Raw genomic sequence first — 26908 nt, forward strand, 5'->3', positions numbered from 1 at the left:
CTCCCGCCACCTCAGCCTGAGGGGAGATTGTGCGCAGGCGCCGCGCCTGGCAGAGCGACCCACCACCGGGGGTGGGTGTGGCCCGGGAGGCCCTGCCCTCTCGACGCGCCACCCAATCAGAAGAAGAGGGCGCGGCACAACCGGGCGCCTGCTGGCCAATGAGGGCCCGGCGACGGGTTTGGCGGGTCGGTCGGTGGCGGGAGTTGGCGCCACGAGCCGGGCCCGCGCGCGCCGGGCGTCCTTGGCCATGCTGTGCCGCGCGCTGCTCCGCCGCTCCTCGGCCTCCGTGGGCGCGTCGCCCTGTGAGTATGGCGGTCGCACCGCTCCCCACAGCGCATCGCACCGGCCCGTACCGCCGCCGGGCGGCGGGACCGCCGTAGCAGTGGTCTTGTCGCCCCCGGCCACTCAGGCGCCTCCACATCCACTTTGGAGGCTCCACACCACTCCTGCGTGGCTCCTGGAGTGGTGACGTCCGTCTGTCTCGTTGCAGGTCGGTCCTCGCCGCTTCCCCTGCAGCACCTCTTGGATAGCTACCAGTGCAGCCGCGATGATGACCACCTGTCTTACGGGGAAGCGGGAATGCCAGTCCCTCCCTTCGGCTGCACCTTTTCTGCAGGTAAAGTCATAGAATCGTAGACTGGTTAGAGTTGGAAGGGACCTTAAAGATCATCTCATTCCAACCCCCCTGCCATGGGCAGGGACACCTCCACTAGACCAGGTTGCTCAAAGCCCCGTCCAGCCTGGCCTTGAACGCCTCCAGGGATGGGGCATCCACAACTTCCCTGGGCAACCTGTTCCAGTGTCTCACCACCCTCATAGTGCAAAATTTCTTTCTGATATCTAAGTCACCTTCTGAAAGGCCCTTTTAGGGGCCAGGGTGTGGGCACGCTCTCATTTGTTTGGTTTTGTGGTTTTTTTTTAAAAATATATCTCATGATTTGGTTTCAGAGTTTCTTGTTTTAGAGTGAGCTGGTAATAGTGTACTTGCATCCAGATGTGATATAAATTGGATCATGGTGCTCCCAGATGTACCGGTGGAAAGTATTCCCTGAAAGAAACAACTGCAATTCATTTATTTTAGTGTCTCTTTGTTTCGGCTTTGTCTGTTTCAAGGTGCGTCCTCTTGGTGACAGTGCTAGGCTACATAGTTGAAAAATTGGGCCTTGTTCAAAATATATAGAAGATATAACAGGACGGAGAAGAGTAGGTAGAAATCAAAGAGGAGGATGTATGTCACTAGACATGTAGTGTTTCCCCACGATGAATGCGTGGTGAGTGAAGAAAGCATGGACGTTCGTGGATCTTTAGGACAAAGCTCTTTCACTTGTAGTACTCTAGTTTTGTTGTGAGCTTATACCTTTCTCCAAGGCAGCTTCCTGCTTTTCCAACTAATCCATAAAAAGTTGTAGAGGACAGGTAGTATAAATACAGAAAACTTAACTAGAGAACTATTACAGCTGGTAAAAGAAGCCATTACTTCAAAAGTTGCCCCTGGAGCCATTTGATTGCCCACGTGTAGTAGTTCCTGAATGGAACGTCTATAAAAAATGCTTGCCCGTATTTCTGCATTTTGAACATTTAAATTGCTATGTAAATACTGTTTATTTCACAGCTATCTATTTGCTATGTACTCTATTTAAAGTGTTTGTGGCCCTTCACAAAGAGCAGGGGCATGATTATGAATCAGCTACATAATACATAAATATGTTTCAATTCCTTTTCAGCCCCGAATTTGGAGCATGTACTGGCAGTTGCAAATGAGGAAGGATTTGTTAGACTGTATGATACTGAAGCTCAAACTACCGGCAAACTCATCTTTAAGGGTAAACGTTATATAGAATGTTATCTTCATTTGATGTGACAAGTATGTGATTTACTGGAATCAAAGAAAGCTTTTTGCAAGGCATTTAAACATAAACATGGGCAGTACTTAAATCCTTTCATATACTTTGCTGAGTCTTCTTTACAAAGCAACAGCATGAGTGTGCTCTTACAACAGCACTAGTAAGTGAATTGTTCTGTGTTGCCTAAGGCAAGCTGTTGGCAAGTTTTCTGATTTCAGTGTCTGATGTTCTTCAGCATTCTGCAAAATACCATGCTGCGATGCACTGAACTAATCTTGACTTTTGTTTTCTTGTTAGAATGGCAGGCTCACTCAAATGCTGTATTTGACCTTGCCTGGGTACCAGGGGAACACAGGATTGTAAGCAGTCTTTTGCCACCTAACTTTATTTTTAATGCTTTGGCAACCGTGTGCAGAAAATGACTAGAGCTTTTTATTTTTTCCTCTGAAGGTCACTGCTTCAGGAGATCAGACAGCCAAGGTGTGGGATGTGAGAGCCAGTGAGCTGCTTGGCATATGCAAAGGTCACCAGTGTAGCCTCAAGTCAGTTGCTTTTTCTAGATTTGACAAAGGTAAATGTTGATATTCCCTGTCCTGTGGTTTTTCCTTCTTCTTTCCCCCTGGCACATTGGTACTTTTGGGGCTAAAAAAGGCTTTGGAAACTAACAGTTACAAATAGCAGAGGCCGAATGAACAGCAACCCAGCTGGTGAAGCAAAACTAACTTGTTGGAACTTCACAGTGACCTGATGCTAACATCTGCACATTTCTGATCTTGGGCAAGTTTAAGATATGATACCTACTTGCATACATAAGTGTGTAAATACTCTTTTCATGAGCAGGTTTCTCTAGAGTAGTAGTGAAAAAAGACTAGGAAGAGTAAGGAAACTGGTCAAAAAGCATGGCAGAACAATGGCCTGAGTTTTGTATTTCTAGGACTGCTATCCCAAGTTTTGGGGCAGAAGAGCTAGAGGCACATAAATTAAATGAACACTTCTGGAAACTAATATCACCCTTTTTCTCCCCCTCAGCTGTCTTCTGTACTGGAGGCAGAGATGGAAACATCATGGTTTGGGATATGAGATGCAACAAGAAAGGTAACTGAACTTTCAGATATGTATCAAAAAAGCTCAGTATCTTGTGTAAAAATAGTACTCAGATGTACTTGTTGGACTAATGCTTTCAATTATGATATAGGCAACACTTTGGTAAGAAGAGGAGGATTATCATATAACAATGTACTGCTTTAGTACAGTAAAAGGATGGAATAGGTACCTCTTATATGTATAATACATTTTTCTACTTCGTAGTAGCCTCAGATTTACAGCATGATATACATGCTGGCCTGATAATACTCTGTATATTGGTGAGGAGATAATGGGCTACAGAATACATCCGTGTGTGGGACAGCATGGAGACAGATGGGCTGGGTGAGAGGGCTTAGATCAGAGTCATCTGGAGGGAGGGATGAAGCAAAGCTGTGAAGGCTCCTTGCCAGAGTAGGAAGGAAAGGAGAAAGTGCAGGAGCAAAGGAGCTCATGAGTGCTGGGAGCAACTGAATATATTGTGGGAAGACCTACTAAATGGAGGGTGAGCTCATTCTGCTCCTCTCTTTCTGTTTCCTGGAGCTTTTCCCTCCCCGGTCAGGTCATGCCCTCATGCCTCTTCCCAGTTCCCTGCTCTATCCCAGCAGTTTCCTGGCCTGTGTAATTTTTTGCAATATATGCTCCTGTTTTCTACTGTGTTCTCATTGGTTTCATATGTCACTAACAATTTTTGTTTTCAGAATACATTAATGATTTTAAAGGCTAGTCTCAGCCACTTTTTAGGACTTATTCTAAGCTGATGCCTGTTTTATTGAAGTGACAGCAAAATTGCCCAGAAATTATTAATTGAGATGTCTTTGATATCATTCAGATGGATTTTATAGGCAGGTGAATCAAATCAGTGGAGCACACAATGTGGTTGACAAGCAGACTCCTTCCAAACCAAAGAAGAAGAGGCAGAACCTAAGAGGACTTGCTCCCTTGGTGGTAGGTATCCGGGGAACAAATGAAATACAGGCCTCTCTTCTGAGGACAAATGTTATGCATAGAAGTCTTTCTAAGTAATTATCGTGAGAAATACTTGGCTTGAATGTGGTAAATACTTCCATTTATCTTTGCAGAGATAGGTTTTTGTGTCATGGTCACTTGCTACAGCTAATTTTAGACATTGTTTAGTTGCTAACAACCCACATGCTATCAAAGCCATCTTTGTGCAAGTGCCATGTGAAAACACATTTTTATTTTTTTCCAGAGCGGAAAGGAGAGGCCAGTATTCTTTTTTTGAGGGGGGAGATACAGAGGATTGTAGGTTTTTTTCTTATTTTTTTCCCCCCACAAATTTGAGTACACAAATTACTGCCTTACTGGAGTAAAACCTGGTCTTACTTAATTTATTAAACCTTGTGATGAAAGCAGCTCTCTTATCTCTGACCTGAAAGGTATAATCTCAAACTGCTTCCCAAACCCTTACCGCTCAGTGGCAATTTCACTGTTGGGAGTGTTCAAAGGATTGTTGTGTCCTAAATGGCATCTGGTATTTCCAGGTTCTCCTGCCTGGGTAGGAGGAGGTTTTCTCAGTATTCACTTGGCCTTGAACTAAGCAGTAAGATCTTGCTGACCTTGGAAGAAACTAAAGTTCTTTTTTTCCCTTTTTAAGGATTTCCAGCAGAGTGTAACCGTGGTGCTGCTTCAGGACGAGCACACTCTTATCTCTGCAGGAGCTGTTGATGGGTAAGGAGGGAGGATGCCCACTTCTCCTGTCTCTACTGTGTGTTCTTTGTGGCACAAAAACATTGGGAGATTTTTTTTCTAAGGTCACTCAGTGGCCCACAGGGCTAGAGCTCCTATTGGCAAAGCTGAATGCCGGTTTTCTTCCTTACTGGAGACTGCAGCCCTGGGACAAATTGTGTATATGTGGTAAATGCTCATTTTAGTGTCTTGGGTATGGGGCAGAACGAGAGCAGTTCTTATCTCTTTCTATTCTCATGGACCTATGGGACTACACATAAACAGACTATTGTTAGACAGTGAGCTGTTTTGGGATGCAAGTGGGTGGTTGCTGCCTGGATATGTGTAGGTGTGCTTGAGAAAATGTTGCCTTAAGTTACAAAAGGTACATTCTTTTAGGTGCCAGATCCGTTGCAGCATCTTGGAGCTCAAGCAAACTGTCTGATTAGTATGGAGATTACCTTCTCAAGACTCAATTCTTTAGCAGTTTCCATGCGGTCAGAGCCTTTCTGAGGCAGATAAGATTGACTCTCCTGCCTATGAGAGTGAGAGAGGCTTGCTCCTGGAAAGCAAGAAAAGTCTTGAAGGACTTCATTTTTAAAACTATAAGTCAGGAGTATAAAGGCATCCTCGTATTTCCATTTACTAGTTCAAGGAAATTGACTTCCAGGCTCTTGTAGTATCTTGTGTTAGTTACAGAAGACAGTGCTGCTTCCTCATCCATACTCAGCAGGGAAATTCTTTTGCTTTCAGCATGTCTCTGGACTCTGCTCTACTTCTGCTCCTTAGCACTGGACACTCCTCAGTAATGAGCAACCTGTCTTTCTGTGCTCTTAAAAGACCTTATCAGCATTGCAAAAGAAATTTTGAAGACACTTGTGCTTTTCTATTTCAGTGTGATCAAGGTATGGGACTTGCGCAAGAACTATACTGCTTACCGACAGGACCCTGTGCCTTTCAGGTCTTTTTGCTACCCTGGGACCAGTACTCGCAAACTTGGTGAGTTATTGGAGGATGTATTTGTTAAAGTGCAAGGTGAATTTAAGAAGTACTGACAATTCACCTCTTAACTTTTTAGCCAATAATTTATCAGACTGACAAGCTCTGCAGGGTATTTTGATTGCCAATACCAAATTTTCAAGTTGAAGTGCCCCGCATTTGTATCTTTGCACAAATGATAAAAACTTGCATAATCTTCAGCAGGGCATTTTCAGAAATGGAGATGCAGGAATACTAGAACTCTTGAGGTAGAATTTAGCTAGTTGTTTTGATGTATGAGTAGAAATCAGATTGAACTCTTTCTTTGCATTTTTTCGTGCAAAGACAACAAACCTGACTGGGTTTTTTACATTATAACCTTCCAGAGTCAAGCAATACTCGAGGCTGTTTGTTATCAAAAACAATAGCGCTCTTGTTTGTATTGCTCTGTGCTTCTTTGTATCTTAATGCCTTACAATGCTCTGATGCAACACAGTAATTCCTGATCACTTGTCTAATCAACTATCTTGACGTGGTAATGGTCAGTGTTATTCCCAAGAACATGCAGCAAATCCTCGAGGAGCTAGTTGTGAAATAATTTACTTGCAGGGAAAGACTTTCCTTGAACCTAAACCACTAGTAAATCAGAGGATGGCTTATTCTACCAAAGCATATGGACTTCTATTTATTTTTAATCTCTGCTTTTACAATTGATTGTTTCTGTTACTCATTTGAAACTATCAAATAAATCATGCACCTGTTGTGAAGGAGAGATTCCTCGCTAAATATCACCCTGAATCCTCCTGAGAAAATGTAGATGTTATTCTAGAAAACTTCCTTCACCAGCAAGTGCTCTGTCAAACAAATAAACTTTCCAATGACAATCTCATACGTGATAGAGACCCTTTCCAAATTTCCCTCTTTGGGCATGCCTTCAAGAATGCCTGTTTTCCAAAATGTTTTGGGGTTTTTTGTGGAGTTATTTCTTATGAAGAACTTCTCTTTTTGTCTGTAGGATATTCTAGCCTGGTTTTGGATTCCACCGGTGCTAATCTGTTTGCTAATTGCACTGATGACAGTATCTACATGTTCAGTATGACAAGTTCAAGGACCACTCCAGGTAAGCATATCTGTGGAAACAGCTGAAGAAAATAGGTGTTATAGGGCATAGAAAGGCAAGTTTTTCCCTATGACTTAGAGAGACAGAGACCAGCTTGAATGCTTAGGAAATTCCATGCTCTTATGTCTCAAGCTACCCGGAAAAGAAGGCACCTGTTACAAGGGCTGTTCATATTTTGTGTTAAGCCATCCACATAAAATTAATCACACAAAAACTTACATAAGTGCAGATACTGGTTCATCCAGACAGAGACTAATGGGAGTTTGCATGTTGACTCTAGTTATCTGGTGAGGAATGGCGAGTGTCCAGCTGCTACCCACCTGAAGCAAGTTTGGATCTTCTGCTTACTGGGCAGTCAGTGATTTTCAAACTCTTAGCTATGAATCCATGTAAAACGATCACCTGATATGTTGTATTCAGATATTTTAAAGTGTCTTTTAAATTTAGCTTCTACCACAGCTTCTGCAAGAAGGCATCCCCAGCATGTTGGGGAGGTGCTTCAGCTTTTTAGATTCCTTCAGCTCAGCGTCTGTGACCTTTAGGTTGACAAGATGGCCCAGGGCCTTTGGTGCACTAAGCTGCTTTGTCACAGGCCAGTGGCCGCTTCTCAGAAAGCGGCAGAACTTGTTAGATGCATTCCAGCCAGACACATGATTTAGTTTCCATTGCCTTTTCTCAGTTTCTCAGTTAATTGAAATTAAATGCACAACGTGTCCTTCTGTCTGCTCTTCAGGAAGGCAGTCTGGTGGGTGGGAACGCTTCCAGAGCCGAGAAGTGGTGCAAGTAGTAAATATTAATAGGTCAGTTGTTGAGGTTAACCCCGGGTGCCACCGCTGAGCTGTGGAAATATGCTCACCGGCCTGTCCCCCGGCAGGAGTGGGCTCTCTCCGAAGCAGAGGGCATCCCACCCTCGGCCTCCTCATGGAGCTCTTGTCTTCTGTGTGCAGCCGATAAAGCCCGGCGAGCAATTTCCGTTCCTCCCGCTGGATGGAACAAGTGCGGCCTCTCGGTGTGCGGCTGCTCCCCCAGAGGGCAGCGCCTGCCCACGGTCGGTGCTCCTCTCCTCTCTCGCTTGCCGGCTTTCATCCTGGTTGCCGCCGCCACTGCTCTTATCCGGTACAGAGGCAGCCGTAGTTTGCAAGGACATGAGGAAATCCTCACTGTAACAGGACTTGCTGGCAGGGCTGGCTTAGGAAGGGACTTGCTGTCTGGTAAATGCTGCTCTGGGGGTAAAAATTAAGGGATATTTTGGGGTCTCGCAACTTTTCAAAGACCACCAAAGGCAGCCACGGATCTTTGGGCCGCCTCCTTCGCCAAAACCACTATTAAAACAGGGCTGGTAGAGGAGGTTTCCCTCTACATCTGGAAACTGGCCCCTTCTGCCCCGATGAGAGGACAGGATGTGGTGTGGCCAAGTGCTCTAGATCCACACTCAGCTCTTGTGCCGGCTGCCATCTCTTCAGGCCCTCGCTATAGGGGGGATGGCAGCCATTTGGGGTGATGGTTTCAAGGCTTTAGCAAACACTACTGAGGCTATAAATACAGGCAGCTGTCGAGCGTGGCTGACACGATACAAGTTTTGTTGACGAAATACAGATGCTGGCAGGAGAAGGAAGGAGCAGCAAGCACCTTTGTTGCTGTCTGGTTGGAAGAAGGCCCTCACTACGTTTTCTGCATGACTACCCTTGCTCATGTAGCAGGTCTGGTGATGGCAGCTGAGGGAGGAAGAGACAAGGAACCTCAACCCAGACTAGTGGGGCAGCCCAGGTGATGTCTCGACCTGCTTGTGATACGGGTCAAACTAAAGCTTTCATGAAGCTGCCTCTGCTTCCTAATGCTGTGGAGAGAGCTGTTGCTTTGTTTGGGAAGCCTGAAGGACTCCAGTTGAATAATAAAAGCTTCCGAGTGGGAGCCCCAGAGCGAGGGAGCAGTGCAACCACTTTCTCCAGAGGATATGTGGCAGGGCAGGAAAAGCCTGTAGGATCAGCCCTCCTTGCGCAACTGACTGTGTGTTGAGTGGGGCTCTTATTTTCTTTTTTTTTTTCTTTTTTTTCTTTTCTCTTCTCTTCACAGTGGCCGTTTTCAACGGGCACCAGAATTCAACCTTTTACGTCAAATCCAGCACCAGCCCCGACGACCAGTTCCTGGTCAGTGGCTCGAGTGACTGCAACGCCTACATCTGGAAGGTGAGGCAACTGGGAGAGACCCAGGCCTGCAGCCCCGGAGCTACTTGGTCTTTCGTTTCATTTGCTTTTCCTGTTCACGTAGGACACTCCCTGCCTCCCACTCCCACTCAGAGCAGCGTGGGGTTAGCTCCTGGCATGTTGTGCCAGAGCGTGTTTGTTGCTGTCAAGGCTAGATGTAACTGTTTAATGTAAAACAGAGCTAACCTCCTGCCATCAATACGTCTCTCACCACTGCTGCTTATTGCAAGTTGCTGATCTTAATCTGGTTTTAATGGGCATTAAAATCCTCTCTCAATCCTGTTGATTCAGCCAGCTATGACAAGTAGACAGACAGTTCTCGGTTCATATTTAGCAATGGAGCACATTGGCAGAAACCTAACAATTTGTTTTAAAGGGGACTCTTTCCCCCCACCTTCCCCTTTTCCAGCTCTTGCTTCAGACATAGCTTTTTCTCATGCTTAATTTACAGTAGTTAAAGCCTTTGTATTACAGCGAGGGCTCAGCCAGAGCCTTCAGCAAAATTCCAAAGCACTGTCTGACAGCCGAGAGGATTCGTCACTTGGCATCTTGCACTGACGTGTAGGAAATGCAAATGTTACCAAGTTAATAGCCGGGACCTCAGAATAAGGCATGCTTCAAGTTCTCTTCTCCATACTTGACAGCCATATGGGAACGGAGTAGACCTCTTATTGAAGTAGAATAGACAGAAACCACAGGTGTCTGCCTATTTCAGGTTTGGGGTAATTTTTAGGGAATGCTGTCTTGTTTACCCCTTTCACGATGAGTTTTAAAGTAAAATACAAACCTTTCAGAGCAGAGGGTTAGCCTGCTGAGGTAGTGGTTTGAGCATGCAGTCTCTTTGACTTGAGAACACTTACAAGCACCTAGGTTGCTTACTCAGTAGTAGCAGGAGTGCAATAGCATGGTTGCTCCCATGCCAAGTGGTGTAATTTTAACCTTCCTTATGTTCTGTGTGAGTTCAGCAAAAACACCTGTGCAAACTTGAGTTGCGCATCCTGCATTCGTGCGTTTTGGTCCTTTCTTGGAACACAGGCTGGGACTGGGTTGAGAGCATTCAAGGATGTCATTGCATCGCAAAGTTTAAGGATTTAAGCACATTTAAAATGCATTTGTGTACAGAAGGCTTCTATTGTTATCATATCTGAGTGACAGATCATATTGCATATTTCTTAAATATATCATCAGATGATTACTTTTATTTTAATTCCATAGTCACATTAGAAAGTGCAACTTCCAGCAAAACTGACTCTTTCAAGATCTGATACATCCAGAGGCTTCCTAATTTGTTTTAAAAGTTTACAGATTTTACTGACTCTGAACCATGTGTATCTTTCCTGGGATGAGGACTTACTATACTGTGACAAAAAAACCCCATGGTTAGATATTGCATGAGCAGTTAACAGGTAATATGGGACAAAACTTAATGAAGAGCACTAGCTTTCCATAACTAGAGAGGAATGAAAGGCAGAGCAAGACCTTCTCCACACAGATTATTTCTTTGAGAAACTTTTGCAGCAGTGCTAAATTGTGTTTGGGTCAGCAGTTCCCAAGGGACACTGTGGCTAGAAGTTATTGCTGATGAGGGTGCTGTTTCTGTCTGTTTCCTTATATAAATCACTTCCAGGTAATGAACACTTGCTTTATTGTGTTGGTTTTGGGTTTTTTTTAATTACTAATCCATTGATTAATGAACTGACTGTTCAACAGTTCTAAGATTATATAAGCCAGAAAGCAGAGAGGTTTCTCTCAACAAAGATAGTACCTAGCTGAGATACCTTCCTGATAATAAAAAAAATATCCTTTATAGGCATATACTTCTATTGTCCTTTGGTATGGACCACTCCAAGGTGACCATATTAAGTTACCCTTTGGTCTGTCCCAACATTGGAATGTAAGTGCTTCTGTATCGTAAGGTGTGCAAAACTATATACACCATTTTATGCTGAATCTTGAAGATGGATAAAACAGCTGTTTCAGTGAGCAGAGTAAGTAATAAAGTCTCATTTCCTAGGTTTCTCTTTTTAACCTTTCCACAATAGCTCTAACTTCCCCACCAATATCCTGTCAAATCAGGCAAAAAGCAGCACGTGCTGTGGCTATTCCTGACTTAACATGCGCAACTGGCTGACTGTCTTCTGCCAAACACAGTGGACACAGCTACAACTATGCATTGTCCTTTATTTCACAGCAATATAAGTTGGGTGTGGCTGGTTTAATTTACACTAGTATAGTGTAAAACCATTGTGTCCTAGCAAAAATAATTCTCTTCCTCTGCTTTCCTTTCAGCAATCAGTGGCTACTGGACCACTGTTGTGTCTGTTGTGCGTGTATAGCAAGACTGTTATTAAATGTAAGCGAAGGTGTTCTCTGCACCAAGATCGCCTGTTGTTTATTCCCTAAATAGGGATTCAGTTTCCATGGTATTGCATGTTTTGGCAGAGAAGGGAATAGTCTGACCAAGGCCTTTAGTGGATATTTGGTCAAGTGATTGCCTCTACTATGCCAGGAAAAAAAAGTGGCCTGTTAAGATGAACCTGTTTGTATAAGAACAACTTTAAGATCTGAAGCTGGATACTCAATTGCAGTTTTGCAGGCTGTTGTAGGAGGTGATCCACAAGAGAAAAACTTGTGTAAATCAGAAGCCTTCCCTGATGTCTTGCATCTTCCTTTGAAATCTATATGTAATGTCTACTCCTTTTCCCACACAGTAAAGGATCTGTTCATTCGCTTAGTCATTTATGCAAATCCCCTTGATAAATCCCCCTTATAATGTCACATCAATAATGGTGACTCATAGCTCCAGAAAGGATTGCCTGCTGAAAGCATGCAAAAGTTGGATATAACATCTGTGTGTATGTATGTGTGTGTGTTTTCTTCCTTGGGCCACTTAATGCTAGCTTCAGCTCTATCTGCCACTTAAATCAGCTGCAATTGAAGATTAGTAGTAACACTGTAGAAAAGGAGAAGGATTTTTATGAAGGGTGTAAGAGAAATGGAGAACAGTTTAATGAGCATGAGTGACTGAGGGAGCTTTTTTATGAACTCTTAAGAGGGTCTGTGGTCCAGCTGGTTGGTTGGAGGAGGTACAGGCACACAAATGCCGGTTCTGAAACCAGTGAAGCGGTTCATCTATAGGATTTTGTTGGTGGCAGTTTTATTTTTTTAATAAACCATTGACCTGTGATTGGGACATTTGTAAAATGGCAGCAGAATACATTTGCCTATCCTGATTCAAAGTATGAGCTTCCCAAACTTTTAAGCATCTTACCTAGAACAGGTTGAGGTACTTAATATAGTAAAATGCTCGTGTCGTGTTTTGGGGTGACAACTCTGAAAGCAGAAATCTTGTGCGTAGCAGGAACTGAACAAGTGTTTCCAGGCAAGTCAGTACATTTCAGTGCTGACCAGCTGCTTCTTAGGGCTCCATCAGTTGTTGCCTCATGACAACTGGCTAAGAGCATTTGATTTATCCATCTCATATAGGAAAGATGGAAAGTATTCACATGCTTCACAGGTGGGCTATGAGGTCTTTTCTTAGTGATGTATATTAGGTTGCGGGGCTTCTGATTGTATACCTGTTTTTTTTATTGAATTTTTAAGGTTTCTGAGCCCAGCCTTCCTCCACGGATACTCGTTGGTCACTCTCAAGAAGTTACCTCCATTGCTTGGTGTCCTTCAGACTTCACTAAGGTTTGTTTTCTGGAAAATTGTCTTTCCTGTGACACAATAGATGTGATGTGGCAACATCTGCATTTCAGAATTGCATCAGTATTTGTTTATTTGGGTGGTAATTTTTAGTTAATCATTTCTAAAAATGTTCATTTGGGGGGGCAGTAAACCAAACCTAGTCACATGAGTATAATGTATCAGAACTTTTTCATTATTTTGAAATATTTTAGGCTTTTTGATAAGACCTAGGAAATTGCAAATTAACCTTTCCTAGTGAGAGCTTGTGAACTACCTGTAGAGACAAAACTGTGAAGCCATTTAATCAGGGCTTTCATAAGCCAGAAGCTTGTTTTGTGGTTCCATACGTAGAGCTTCCCTACCTGTCTGACCATTGATACATCAGCTAGTCTTGTACAGAGCAGCAAGAAGTTTTGAGTGCCCTTTAAAAAACATGTGGACTCTTTTCACTGTGACCTTTTTTCAAAATCTAAGCTGTTTTTATGACATACTTGTGTGTACACCCAAAAACCTACAGTGAAATTGGGTCAGTAATTATGGGCCAGGTATCACTAAAAGGAAGAGAACTGCAGTAGGAGGTTGGTTCAAGTGATTGGCCTAGCCCAAAATGAGAAAACCCTGAAAAATTCTAGGCAGTGTCCTAATAAGAGCCACTTTCTTTCACCTCACAGTATTAAGAAAGTCAGCCGCTTTCCCTAGCTTGCACTATATAGCACAGGCTCTTCAGTAAAGCTTTGCGGTGTAGGAGGGTGGGAGTCTTGCAGGCGAACAGGAGGAATTGCTTTAGTCATGTAAGATGCACAAAAATATGAGAATTAGCATTTTAGATAAAATCTGTGATCTAGAGGTAGCCCAGCATCCTGATCATGCTGTGTTGGAAATGCAGACCAATACAGCCTTTAAAATCGTTACTGACACAGGTAAGAAATACTCAGTCATTGTACAGATGCTGAAGCCTGAAGAAAAGTAGAAAATGTGGTGCTAAGACAGGTCAGGAAGCTGCTTGGAGTGATTTGAGAGGCAAAGTTGCTTTCTGTAGGGAGAATATTTGTGTCACAGAGGTCAGAATAGAGGCACTTTCCCATCCAGATTACTATGAACTTTGGCCACAGCATTTCCTTTTTCTTGCTGCCGATTCCCATGTGAGTCATCACCTAATCTGCCCGAAGAGAGCCATAAAATGTGGGCTAGGTGGATTCTGCTGCTTCTTCAGATGAGATTCCACAGATCCTTTTGGAGCGCATGATGCGGCAGGGGGAATCTATTCCAATGTTTCTAGCAGAGTTGGTTTCTCTGCCAGATACTGCTGACATCTGACTCTGAAGAGATAGCGCTTAAGGCTAGTGCAACAGCCTTCCAATGTCACCTTCTCAGTGCGTTGTGAACGTTTGTCCCCAAGCATGAAAAGTCCCGAGTAAGAGAGACGGACCTAGATGCAGGTGCAAAAAGCAGCATGGCCGCTTTTGTCTGCTGAGTGATTGAAATCTCAAAAACCTGTTGGAACGGGTCCAGCAGAGGGCAGCGAAGATGATCAGAGGGATGGAGCACCTCCCCTATGAAGACAGGCTGAGACAGCTGGGGTTGTTCAGCCTGGAGAAGAGAAGGCTCCGGGGAGACCTCATAGCAGCCTTCCAATATCTGAAGGGAGCCTACAGGAGAGCCGAAGAGGGACTCTTTGTCAGGAAGTGTAGTGACAGGACAAGGGGTAATGGTTTTAAATTGGAAGAGGGGAGATTTAGATTAGATATTAGGAAGAAATTCTTTACGGTGAGGGTGGTGAAGCACTGGAACAGGTTGTCCAGGGAAGTTGTGGATGCCCCATCCCTGGAAGTGTTTAAGGCCAGGCTGGATGGGGCTTTGAGCAACCTGCTCTGGTGGAGGTGTCCCTGCCCATGGCAGGTGGGTTGGAATTAAATGATCTTTAAGGTCCCTTCCAACTCTAACCATTCTATGATTCTATGAAAATATGCCTTGGCCCTTCCTGAGCAGACTGCCACCTGTTACAGGGCTATGCAATGCAAAGGGTTACTGGTGACTGAGGTTTCTCCAGCAGAAAGGCATGAAGGCAGCAGCCTTGCCTGCTTTAAAGCAAATACTGCTGTCTGCTACAGTAACGAAACAGAGTTGGGTTGTTTTGTTTGTTTTATGGGCAAATCTTGTACCCTCTGATCCAGGTGTCACCCTCATTCATATTGGCGTGGTATGTCGGGTGTGGCCGTTCTAGTTCCCTTGGCCAGGTGATAAGCCCTGATTACTCCAAGAAACTAATTTATATTGTAGATTGCCACGTGCTCTGATGACAACACTGTGAGGATTTGGCGCTTACAACGTCATCCCGAGGAGGAGAAATCGGCATTCAGCAAAAGCAATTTGGTGGGCTGGGTCACTCGGAAGAAACCAGAACAGCAACGTGCAGCAGGTAAGGCCCCTGAGCTGAGATATCTTGCTCTGCTTCTGAATTTCGGCTGTTCTCTGTACCAACAAAAGCCTTTGGCTTGTCTTGTTAGTCCTCTGTTTTTTCATATTAGGCCATTATTCATATAGCCAGACAAACACTTCTACTTGTAAATATTTCTGGCACCAACAAGACAAGCAGGCTGAAATACCTTACAAGTTTGCCAAAGTCTATACAACCAGACTGCAAAGCAAATATTCATTAATACAGCTTGTTGGGCAGCTAGATCTTCAGTGGATATCAGCAGGGTTCAATAATTGAACAGCCGAAGGAGATGTCACGTGTGCATGCACTGTAGCAACAAGTTACACTTTTTTTTATCAAATAATAACTGAGAGCAGTAAGATCATATGCTTTTTCCAGTTTTCTAGTTTACCCAGTAAAGGCCTGATGGCACATAGACAGCCTTGGAACTCTGAAATGTTTCCTCCTGCCCAGCAGTTGAATTCTGCACAGATTTCCTTGCTGCGCTATTAATATTACTTCTCTTTCTTCAGCTTCATGCAACAGTACCGACTGCCTATACAGACAAATGCCACACAGTGAAAGTACTTCAAAAGTGCATGTAGACAGTCATGATGTGATCGTCATGTTCCAGAATTAATCAGCAGCATTCATCTACTCATAAGGCTAGTAACAAATGCAATAGCTTCTTACAAAGCCTAGACGATCAGAGAAGCTGCGGAGCACGCTCTCTCAGCCAGCAAGCAGATCTGGGCTCTATAGAGAAGCTACTCACTGGACAGTGCCCTAGACCAGAAGAAAGGAGCCCTGGATCATAGCACTACTTTGACATGTCTGACAATTGTATTTTGTTACAGTAGAGTAGGTGAAAGGAGAATAACCCCCCTCCCTGAGTGAAATAAGATGAGCTTCACTGTAGAGTAGCTCTGAAACTAAGAATACAATAGCTTCCCAGCAGCTGCTGGTGTGACTTCCTGTGTTCTACCTATCTTTTCTAGCCACCCTCCAAATGAATTTCACCTTGGCTAACATAAATAAAGGCTGAAGGTCTCCAAATCCCACTAATGGGATAACATTACCTCTAACCTTTTGCCAGTGAATAACAGTCTTGCAGGAAGTTTGCAGAACAATAGCAGGGAGAGTGCCAGGTCTGCTCCGTAGCTGGTAAATGGTTTGTGTGCACACACTGCTTCAGAGAGGACTCAAAACTCACTTTGTGTATTACATTCAGCAAAAGAGAAGTAAGCATAGGTCTAGTCCAGAAACCTGAAACCTAAAGTAGCTTGTACACTAAGACTTTACAAGTCAGCTTTGGCAATTATACTAGAAAAATAACTTATTTCTACTTGCTTTTGCTGCATTAAAGTAACACAGGAGGGAAAAGGAAGTACACAAACACTGCAAACACAACAGCAGGCTTCCTGCTGACCTTGACTCTTGAACACAAAGCACGTGCTGTTAGAATACAGGAGTTATCTGCAGAGACTGATTGAGAGCTGGCAAGCTAAGTACTATTTCAGACCTGCTGGGATGAGATCTAGGTAGTTCCCCACCCATTTATGTGGAACAAATTGTGAGACTGAGATTGTGTATTGACTGTTGACCTATATCATCAAGTGTAGCAAGCACAGTTTCCTTTTCTTTGGAAATTATTTTTGTGGTTTCCCTTAGTTGCACTACTTTCTCTGTGTTTTTGTGTAACCAAATTTCTGGAGCAGGCCTGTGCATGGGCAATTTGTGACTCTTAAATCTGGAGACTGATAATATCACTCTAGAATATTTGTAGCAGAGAAGGTAGGAGACTTCTGAAATAACTTGCTTTGGTGTTATGCGGATTGACTGCAGGTATTTACAGTATTGTACTACATGCAATGGCAGCATAAGTGGAAACAGCTTGGAACTGGCTTAGTAGAAGACTGAATAATACATGGAGTCTTACAAAAAAGCCTCATATTCTTTATCTCAAGTTTGGGGATGTTTCGCAAGTTTGAGTTTGCTTTTTGCCATGACACCCATCCAACTCCAGGATAGCTTTTCTTCCCTTATCCAGTGTCTCCACAATATAACTTTCAGATTGGATTGGGATGGAGAGTGCTCATACCCAGCTAGTCATGCAATATTTCTGCTGTACTAATTTGTAGATGGTCATTAGGGATCAAGAATGGCTGAGCTTGCTACTTCTCTTCTACCTCTAGGAGCTTAGCTTTTAAGTGCGACTAATTCCCCAGATGAGATATTATTGTCTTGTAAGTGCTCATTAAAGTAAAGATTAGGAGAACCAGTGTTGGCAGTTACTTTTTCTTAGTCCAGATTGAAGCAAGTTGTTATGAAGTAGCATATTTTATCAGGAAAGGAGCCTTTAACTCTGTTTTGTGTGTTAGAGTGGTTTGTAGCGGGGCACATTAATATGGGATCCTATTTAATTTTGCTCTGATTCACCAATGCTTGTGTTTTGGATACTAGATAATACAGTAACAGGAAGGACTGAAAGAGACTTAGTATGGTATATAATCAAAGAGTCATGTAGGTGCTCACTCAACATGTTATTTGTGAGACAGCCCAGCGTCCTAAAGAAAATGGCAGGTTATTCACACTAGACTTCTCGTTGTTCTAATGAAGTGCTTTGTAGTACAGTGCTAATGGTGAGAATTAGGAGTTCAGATTAAACCCCTGGTATACAGAAAATGTTTAGATCTCTTGTGCATAGAGTAACTAAGGTGCTATCCTATTTAATTGCATCGCCCCAAGTTAGATGAATGAGAGAGCAGACATCTAACAAACGCGCTAATGTGTTCTCTGTTGGAGGGTGCCAGAAATAAAAAAATAATAAAAAAATAATTAAAAATCCCTCTCTAATATTGCTGCAAGATCTTTGCTGTATATCATTCCTACTGTTACTAGTGAGGTCCTTATGCCCCTGTGTGTGGCTACTGCTTAAAGAAGCTGGGTATTCAGAACCTTTTTTAAAAGCAGAGGGGTTTACATCTACTGAGCTCAAAAGCCACTGTGAAATACCTGTTTGGGAATCATTTGTTTTAAAGAAATAACTTACTACAGTGACAGATTTTTCTATTTGGAATTTAAGTCCTTATTCAGGATGTGAAGAATTTCTCACATTTCCCTGGGTGTGGTAAATACCTACCATCTTCATACTAGTATTGCATTGCAGAAAATCCTCCAGCCAAAAGACAAGAGAATGAAAGTATGTTCTTTCCTGTTCTCACTTTTTTTTTCATCTTTAAAATATGCAACTATTAACACCTGACTAGGAGCATTATTCATATGGTACGGCATTACAGAGTATGGCTTCCTTGGTATTGTAATTAACTGTGGGACCTGATTAAAGTACCTTTGTTTCTCAACTCAGTTATGCAGCCATTAAAGATGGGAGTGCAGATGGGGACCAGCCTTGCTCTCAGGTGGCATCTCCATCCAGAGCTGTTTGGACCAAGCCACTGCAAGGCTTCCAGCAGGGGTAGATAAACTTGGAAGATTCAAGATCTGTTTTGTCTGTCCATCAGACCCTTGGCTGTAGTTCACGTAAGAGTGCTCATTACGGAAGGGATAGACGTCAGATATTACATAAACATACTGTATTATACTCATCAATATGATATAGGATTTTATGTAGGACTTGTATCAGTTAACCAAAATTAGAGGGATTTATGCAACCTCTTAATTGAAAAGGGTATGTCTGAGAAACAGACTTGTCTGGTTTTGTCTGAAATCTGTCTCCTAGTTGGAAGGGGTGTTTGTGTTTATAAAAGGGTTGTCTTTAATCTGCTGTTCCGTGTTCCTCATCAGCCTACTTATTTCTCCCCTATCAGGACCGCCAGCCAGTCCACAGAGTACTCCTGCCAAGGCCTTCACAGTGGGCAGCCCGTGCATTTCCTCGCCACGGCTGGCTGCCTGTGCTCCCATTTATTCTGGAGACCTTCCCCTGCCTACCAACACTCCCACAGGTGCTCTCAAAACCCAGACGGCCGCAGCCTGCACCCCAGCCAAGCGGAGTGGAGCCAGCCCATGCGCTTCTCCCAAATCAATTCCTTCCTCTAAAATGTCCATTAAACATTGGGTTACAAGGACTCCCTGCTCTTCTCCTCCAGAAGTGGGGAAAAAGGCTCCTTCTCCTAGAAAAGCCCTGGCAGAAGTCACCCAAGGTCTACTGGAAGCCCCTTGCCCTCCTAAATCCACATACTCACAGTCTGAAAAGCGTGCCAAGAGAAGGCTTGACTGCAGCAAGGAGGACGATGTGGGGCAGAAGTGTCTGCAGGCCTGTAGCTGTGTGACTGAACTGGACCATACGGCTAAGAAATCCAAGCTGAATTTATGTCACTTGGCTGCAGACCAAAAAGTTTGTGATGAAGGCTCTCTCAGCCTGGCTGACTTGGATAACGACCATGAAGGCTCCAGCCGCAGCCCAAAAGAGCCTTCCTTCCCTGGAAACCATGTTACTCCACCAGGTGTTCAAACCCCCCCCCATCTTTTTAGATCTCCATGTGGGAAAGACACTGAAGTAGTAGATAAAGAGAATAATTCACCTGAAAGAAAAAACTGGTTGTCCGCTCTGGGAGAGAAGCTACGGACTGGCAGAGCTGGCAGCCAGAGCGCATCAAACAGCCCCCCGTCATCTTGCAGTCCTGGTGGCAAACGACGAGAGGCTGTGGCAGCAGCCACTTCACCAAAAACGGTAAGTAGGACGGTCAGTGACGGTGGTCATGAAAGAAGTTACCCCCAGCTGCCAGTTATTCCTGCTACCCTTGTTTGTTCTCTCCTGCTTAGGCATTCAAAGAATTATCTGATCCCTTTGATTATGGACAAAAGGGATGATTTCTGGCCTAATAAGCCAGATACATTAGTGCTGTTATCTACTAGTACCCTCCTGCAGGAACAGAATTTTTACGATGGTGGTATCCCTCATTTTAAAGGGACTTAGGGCACACAGGAGCTCAGAGGTCCTTGCAGTCCCCAGCTGGGTGTTCAAAGGATGTACCTGTCGTCTGAAATCCAGCTCCACTCTGAGAAGCACAATAATGACAGCACATTTCCTGGCAGATTTACTGTTTATGTGTTCACCGTCACATCTGCCTGTATGTTACTGGAAACCCACTTTAGCATTGGAAGAAAGAGCTAAATTCTATTCTAGTCCAGGCAGCAAAAGAATTTGTTATCCGTGGTAAAACCATGGGACTAAATAACGCCTCCAGTTCCTTCAACTGAAAAATAGCAGAAAACAAAGGAATTGTAAAAGAGTGAAGAGGGCAGGATCTGACCTACATAATCCTACTTTTGATGTACAAAAAGCCTGGCACAGAGCTCATCCTGAGATCTGAAGGTTAAGTTTATAAAGCAGCTAAAAAAGTTGGCATGAGGTTTTAACATGCAAACTGAAAAATGATAATTACATTTTTTAAAACAAACCAAACTTGACTCGTTTCTGAAACTGGACTCCAAGTGAGTGTCTTTGACTGGATCTTATTTTGGTAAATGTTAGGTAACTTTTCAATCATCAAATTTTAGTGGTACTCTCAATTGAATATCCGATGCTAGAAGTTGTTGCCATCATTAAGGCTTATTCTGGTGTCTCATTTCTTACCCGATTTCATCTCTCCCAGCACTGCTATCAGATATGAAATGGGCGAGCCACCAGTCCTTAAGTTATGCATAGCAGCTGATCTCTTCATATTGTGGTTGCACCAAGAAATCTTGGTTATAGGAAACCTACAACTACTTGTGCTTTATGCTGTACATGTTTAAACACAGGATGGAAAGGTTTGCCCTGGAGAGAGATTACTATAGAACAATTACCTTTCCTGCCCAGTACGCTCTAGTTCAGGTTTCGGGATGCTTCTATCTTGTACTGAAAGCCTGAGGAGGTGTATGGAATACCATCAGCATTCGTTGATCTGCTACATCTTGGAAATTTGCAGCTCTTTTATCTGCTGTAGGGAAGCTGAAACTGCAGCCAGAGTGCTTGTCTTATGGCAGTAAGATGACCCTAGGTTTTACGCAGTGTTTTCTGTAGGTAGTAAGCCTCTTATCTGCGAGACAAACAGATTATAGTAAAGAACCTTTCATTTACTATGTTACTTGGGAAGATAAACAAACTGGAGCAATGATGGAGGGGAGAATTTAAGACTCCTGCAGCATATGAACTGTTAACCTAGAAGCGTTTCTTGTTGGTTTGGGGCTTTTTGTCTTCCTAGGCTGCAACCACTTCAGTTTCCATGAGGAAGATCTGCACATACTTCCACAGAAAGCCACAGAATGACTGAAGCAGCAGGCAGCAGTTGCACCTGATGGGTGTTGACACTGTGGTATCAAGACCAGATTTAGCAACGCTGACAACGATGCACCGGGATTACGCAGTCTGTTGTCAGACATTCACAAACTTGGGGGTTTTATTCTTGTGTTTTTAAAGCTGTTAACAGTTGAAGTCAGCTGAGTGTGGAAAATCTACACAATATCTACTCATGGTCTCTTCCTGACTTCAGATGATGTTTTTTTTTTTTATAAAGAAAAATGGAGTATTTTTTACATGGCAACTGTTATAGTCCAAAGACAGCAACAGCTCTGCTGTGCATTGTTGACAGGCACATATAGCTTGTCAGTTTATGTTACTAATCTGCCATTGAAACTTCCTCCACTTAAGAATAATGTGTAAATCATCACACCCTCCTGTAAAGCAAGTGTTGGAATGTGTGTAGAGAAACTTCTTGGAGGTAGATCTGAGCCCCTTTATGCTGAATGGCATTTCTACAATTATTCCTCTAGTACCACAATGACTACTCACTTCCAGAAGGGAAGTTATGAATGTGTTGAGTAAATAGAAAAGACTTTTAAACACCGTTTCCATCCCACGGTGATTATAGCCTTAAGAGGAGACAAAGTATAATCAAGTACGTAATGTCTGTATTCCTCTTGCCATCTCCTTTCTTCTCCCAGTCTCAAAATTTACCAACTTAACTGGCTCTTGAGCCATCAACACTACAGCTGTTGAGGCCAACAGCTTGTCACTTCTCTGAAATAAAATACAGGCCAGGTGCATTAGAAAAATGAGTTTGATCTATCCCATAACAGCCTGTTGCTCAGTCCCCTCTTACAGATTCAGCCTGTAGCAAAGGCATTATTAACTGCTTATAACATAACTTCTTAACACTTTCATAATACAGTATCTATAAAACAATAGCTTGTAAATTGGCAGAGGAGCACTTGACATTTTAGAAAGCACTTGACAGAGTTTACATATTCTATATTAAATGCTTTGCCATTGTAAGTCATCACTGATGCTGATAGATCAAGGTCACTGAAATGAGATCACTGTCCTGCTGGCAAATGATACTACGTCCTCAGTCATGTTTTCCCCAGGGGGAGCTAGGAGAAGATCCTTATCTTAGATTGGAGCATTTACTCTGTTTTCTGGTATTATAGTTCCTATGAACTTAAAAAAAACCCTAAAACACACCAAACCAAACCTCTGAATTCCTATTACGTTTTTCTACTTCAAAAGAATTGAGGTATTTGAACTAATTTATGTTTTCCATCTGAAATTTTCACACTCACTTTACAGTAGCATTAAACAGTACGATAGCTGAAAGGGATTAGAGGAAAACATGCTGGTTTGTATTTTATGTTGTAGATTGTATTTTGCAAGGAAATAAATGACTCGAGAAAATGGCTTTTGTGAAAGGTATTTTACAGCTACAAAGCAAAAGTAAATCTGCAGTCTGCTTTTTTAGAAAAAGAAAAGTAGTCATCAAGTTGCATCTTTTTTTGCAGGAGCAACTAGTTACATGTAGGGGCCAGAACAACTTTCTTCCGTTTACTGAATTACAGGCCATCATCCCATGAGCTTTGCGGAGATGCCATTAGGAAAGTGGGAAAGGTAATGTAGTGCTTCAGGCATTTTTTTATAGTTGTTTAAAAAAATGGATTTTTTAAAAGCTATTGTCTGAATAGATATAGTATCTTGGGCAAAGCAGGAATATATAATATCTGTTAGCTTAATTTCAACCTATTTCTGGATATTGAGGTAGATGGAAGTAGTAGAAACAACCTAAAATAAGTAGGTTGGGATTGAATTCTGTCTTCATTTTAATTATTAGAGCAACTGTGTAGGGTATAACCTGCCTACAGCCAGGTTTTGATGCAGGATTCTTCTGCGTAGTTTGTAAATAACGGGTTGCAGAATAAGGATGTGGACCCTATTGAAGTACATGAGAGTCATCAGACATTTCAACAATAGGATTTCACGTTCCTCCACTTCTTTCACAATATTTTCCTCCTCCAGAAACGTTCTTTAGCCAAACCATTATCTCCTATATCTTGTAAATGGCTTCCTAGAGATGATTTACACTAATGTGTTACCTCTTGGATGAATAATGTTGTGTGGGGATGTGAGATTTCCTCCTTTCAAATAGTACTCGTTTAGTGGAACAACTTGTTTTATGGACCACCAGGCATAATTTCTTTCATCTTAAGATGAGGTCAACCTGGCTCAAAGCCAAAGAGAATTAACTAAAACTTATATTCTTCTGTCTCCAATTGCCTTGACCTTATCATGATAAAATCATGATTGCAAAAGCATAGAAGAACTGCTGATACAAATTGTATGGGAAGTGGTTTAAGGTAACCAGTGCTGTCTGTACTTGGGACACTTCCTGAACTAAGCATTCAAAGAACTGAGTTCTTCTGAGTCAGCAAGCTATACTTCTGATTTACCTTTCATTCTGAAGGATTGACAGAAACTGTACTCCATGTTTTATAACCAAATTAAGCCTTTTGAGATATTATTGCCAAATCCTATGTATGTATGTAAATCCCGCCTTACGTATCTTGCAGGTTTTTCTATGCAGATGATACTGCTTACTGATGTCTTGTCTCTGTCCTCAGTGTTTACCCTATAATTGCGGGATTTGAGAATGACCACGGTGGTTTATGATGGTACTATTTCCAATAGTTTTTACTACTACTTTGTTGGAAGATTAGCTATGACCAGTCAGGCAGTTTAGTTTAAGAGCGTTTTGACAGTGGATTGAGCTAACCTGGCTTGGCAAAACTGAAGAGGCACTTCCAGGACCTGTACAGATGCCTGGTCAGCAAGCCTCGGCAAGCATTTCTTCTGGTAACAGCACTGACTTAAGAATCCCTTGGGGAAGCTAACTACAAAGAAAACAAAAAATTTAATTGCCTCAGTTCCTTGACTCAGCAGCTTGTTATACTGAAACTACTGAGGTGACAGAAGTGAGGATGTGGGGACAGCATTGCACTGAGGGGACTGTTCTGTCAAACTATCTCTTGATGTGTAGCGTTGGTAGCTTCTTGTTGGTCAGGGAGTGCTAAAGGCTTCCTTTGGAACCATTGTTTCTGCGGCCATTGACCATGGCTGAAATCTGGATGGTCCATCTTACCTTTAAGTGTCCATACCACCCTGTAAACTGACCTACAGACGTTAAAGAAAAACACAGTATTGTGGCGTTGAAAAATATTCTAGGTGCTATCTGTATGTGGTGTATAATCTCTTAACAAGTTTTGTTTAGACATAGATGCTTTCCAGCCAGGGATTTACCAAGAGTGTTTGGTAGCTGTGTAGAGTTATCACCATATTCAAGGATTTACATGTCGGCCTCACATCCAGAATGCCTCTTAAAGAGGTTCCTCAAAGTCAAATATTAAGAGCTTTTCATAGCCAATACTGGTTTGGCAGTAAATGGGAAATAGTGTTCATTCTTCCGGTCCATTACAATCAAATTTCATTCTTCGCCTCCTGAAGCTGACCTAAACAGTTTTCCACGTGAGTGGAAATTATCACCTTCTGTTTCTATACAAAGAAAACCAGAACCCAATGGATTGCATTTTTTCCTCTCTGATTTGTCTGGCCCAGTGTCATGGTTTAACCCCAGCCACCAACAAGGACCACACAGCAGTTGACTCGCTCCCTGCCCCCAAGTAGGATAGGGAGAAGAGGGAGGAAAAAAAAGGAAAAAAAACTTGCGGGTTGAAATAAAGAGCAGTAATGGAAGGGAAAAATAATAATAATAATAATGGTAAAAGAATATGCAAAGTAAAGTGGTGCAATGTAATTGCTCTCACCACCTACCGATCAATTGCCCAGCCTGTCCCGAGCGTGGATCCCTGACCCCCAGCCAACCTCATTTGTATACTGAGCATGTTGTCTATGGTATGGAATACTCCTGTGGCCAGCTTGTCCTGTCTATGCTCCCTCTCAGCTTCTATGGAGAACTGAAAAAGTCTTTGACTTACTATAAACATTACTTAGCAACAACTAAAACAATATGTTATTAACATTATTCTCATATTAAATCCAAAACACAGCAGGTACTAGGAAGAAAATTAACGCTATCCCAGCTGAAACCAGGACACCCAGTCCACAATAAATAAAATATATTCTGCTACTATACAGTACACGTGTTGTCCTTCAAAGAACAGCTTTGACCATAACCACGTGCTCTCCGTCTGCACTGCACAAAATGCCAAATACGATGGAAAGCAAGGAAGAGAAAGCAAACATAAAGGACCCTATGTGTATTTTCTTTTAAAATAACAGAGGAAGAAACATGTTATGTCAATTTTTTTATAGAAATGCACGACGAGAACAGCATGAACCTAGAAGGGCAGAAGCAAAATTATAATCAAGGATTACCCTTCATTTTTAAACCTCAGTCTGAATTATGTATCATTTTTAATCAGAGTAATATTCCATCTTAATTTACATATTATGGAAAAATTCCAGGGACTAAAAGTACAGCTAGATTATAACAGGAAGACCCATTTCTCCAGGCTTGTGCAACTAGACATAGACTTAAACACCAGAAAGGATTATGTATAATGAAGTCCAAATACCCTGTTTTAATAGTTTCAACATAGTATCTTTAACTCTGTTTAATCGAGAGCAGTTCATGTTTTTGAAGTTGTTCAGTCTTGATTTAAAGGCTTCAAGTGATAACAGGTCCATTACAGTTGTACATTAATTATTCTAGAGGTGAAATACTGTGAAAAGACTCTGGCTGACTTACATTTTGAATTTGTTTAGCTTTCCCTTTCACCTGTTAGCTCAGATTATTCACTTTTTTGATATAGGTTAAAGATATTTCTGCTACTACAGATCTTTTATCCAATATGTAGGAAGCCCAGGCATGAGACTGAACCCCCTCTTGTTCTCCTCTTGCATGAGCTAAATAGATTCTGCATACAAAACCAAAATATTTCTCAAGCTTGACTAAAACAGCTAAGGAAGTGCTTCGTTCCTTCACATTAAGGTGCCACAGTAGTAGCTCCACTCGTACTAACACAAAGCCACTCTGTGTCTTTCCTTCACCTCAAGGACCCAGCTTTATGATTTACTTCTCCCCTCTTGTCTAAAGAGGAATGGGTGAAGTGTTAGGCAAAGTATCTTCAACCATCCACTTCTGTACCGTGCCTGGATTTTTTTATTTGGGTCATAAATTATGTAACTCCCTGGTTGCCTCGTAAGCGTGCTCTTGCATTGAATTGTTGTGAGCATGGCAGAGGAAGAGATGAACAGAAATCCAAGCAGCAAAGACTAAGCTGACCTAGTAGAGCTGATCATTCTTATATTGACTTAATTATAACTATGACAAAATATCAGTGTACTCTTGTTTGGTTGAGGTTTTATCCTTCTAGTTATGACATCTTTATGATAAAAATCTCAGTTTATTGTTCTATTCCTGTTCTTGCAAAAGGTGTTAAGTATCCAAAAACCAGACTAATAATAGTCTGTAGGTCTGTAAAGCCAGTTCCACTGTACGCTGCAGCGACAGCGAAGTAGGCTGTGTTGACAGGAGTTTAGCAGATATTGTCGGAGTGTATTACTGAATTATTCAGTGTCACCATTATTTTT

At 42.5% G+C, this 26908-nt stretch overlaps 1 protein-coding gene across 1 annotated transcript; it reads left to right on the forward strand.

The window, feature by feature from the left end:
• The first annotated feature begins 219 nt into the window (after positions 1 to 219).
• On the forward strand, positions 220 to 22698 carry DTL (denticleless E3 ubiquitin protein ligase homolog). Its single transcript, XM_074168565.1, has 15 exons — positions 220 to 302; positions 491 to 616; positions 1725 to 1823; positions 2142 to 2203; positions 2295 to 2415; positions 2874 to 2939; positions 3760 to 3875; positions 4546 to 4619; positions 5512 to 5615; positions 6610 to 6714; positions 8788 to 8900; positions 12522 to 12611; positions 14889 to 15027; positions 18855 to 19717; positions 21234 to 22698. The coding sequence occupies exons 1-15, from the start codon at positions 248 to 250 to the stop codon at positions 21300 to 21302; spliced, it is 2202 nt and encodes a 733-aa protein (XP_074024666.1). The 5' UTR covers positions 220 to 247; the 3' UTR covers positions 21303 to 22698.
• Positions 22699 to 26908: the final 4210 nt, after the last annotated feature.

Source organism: Numenius arquata, chromosome 2, assembly GCF_964106895.1.
Source record: "Numenius arquata chromosome 2, bNumArq3.hap1.1, whole genome shotgun sequence".
NCBI lineage: Eukaryota > Metazoa > Chordata > Aves > Charadriiformes > Scolopacidae > Numenius > Numenius arquata.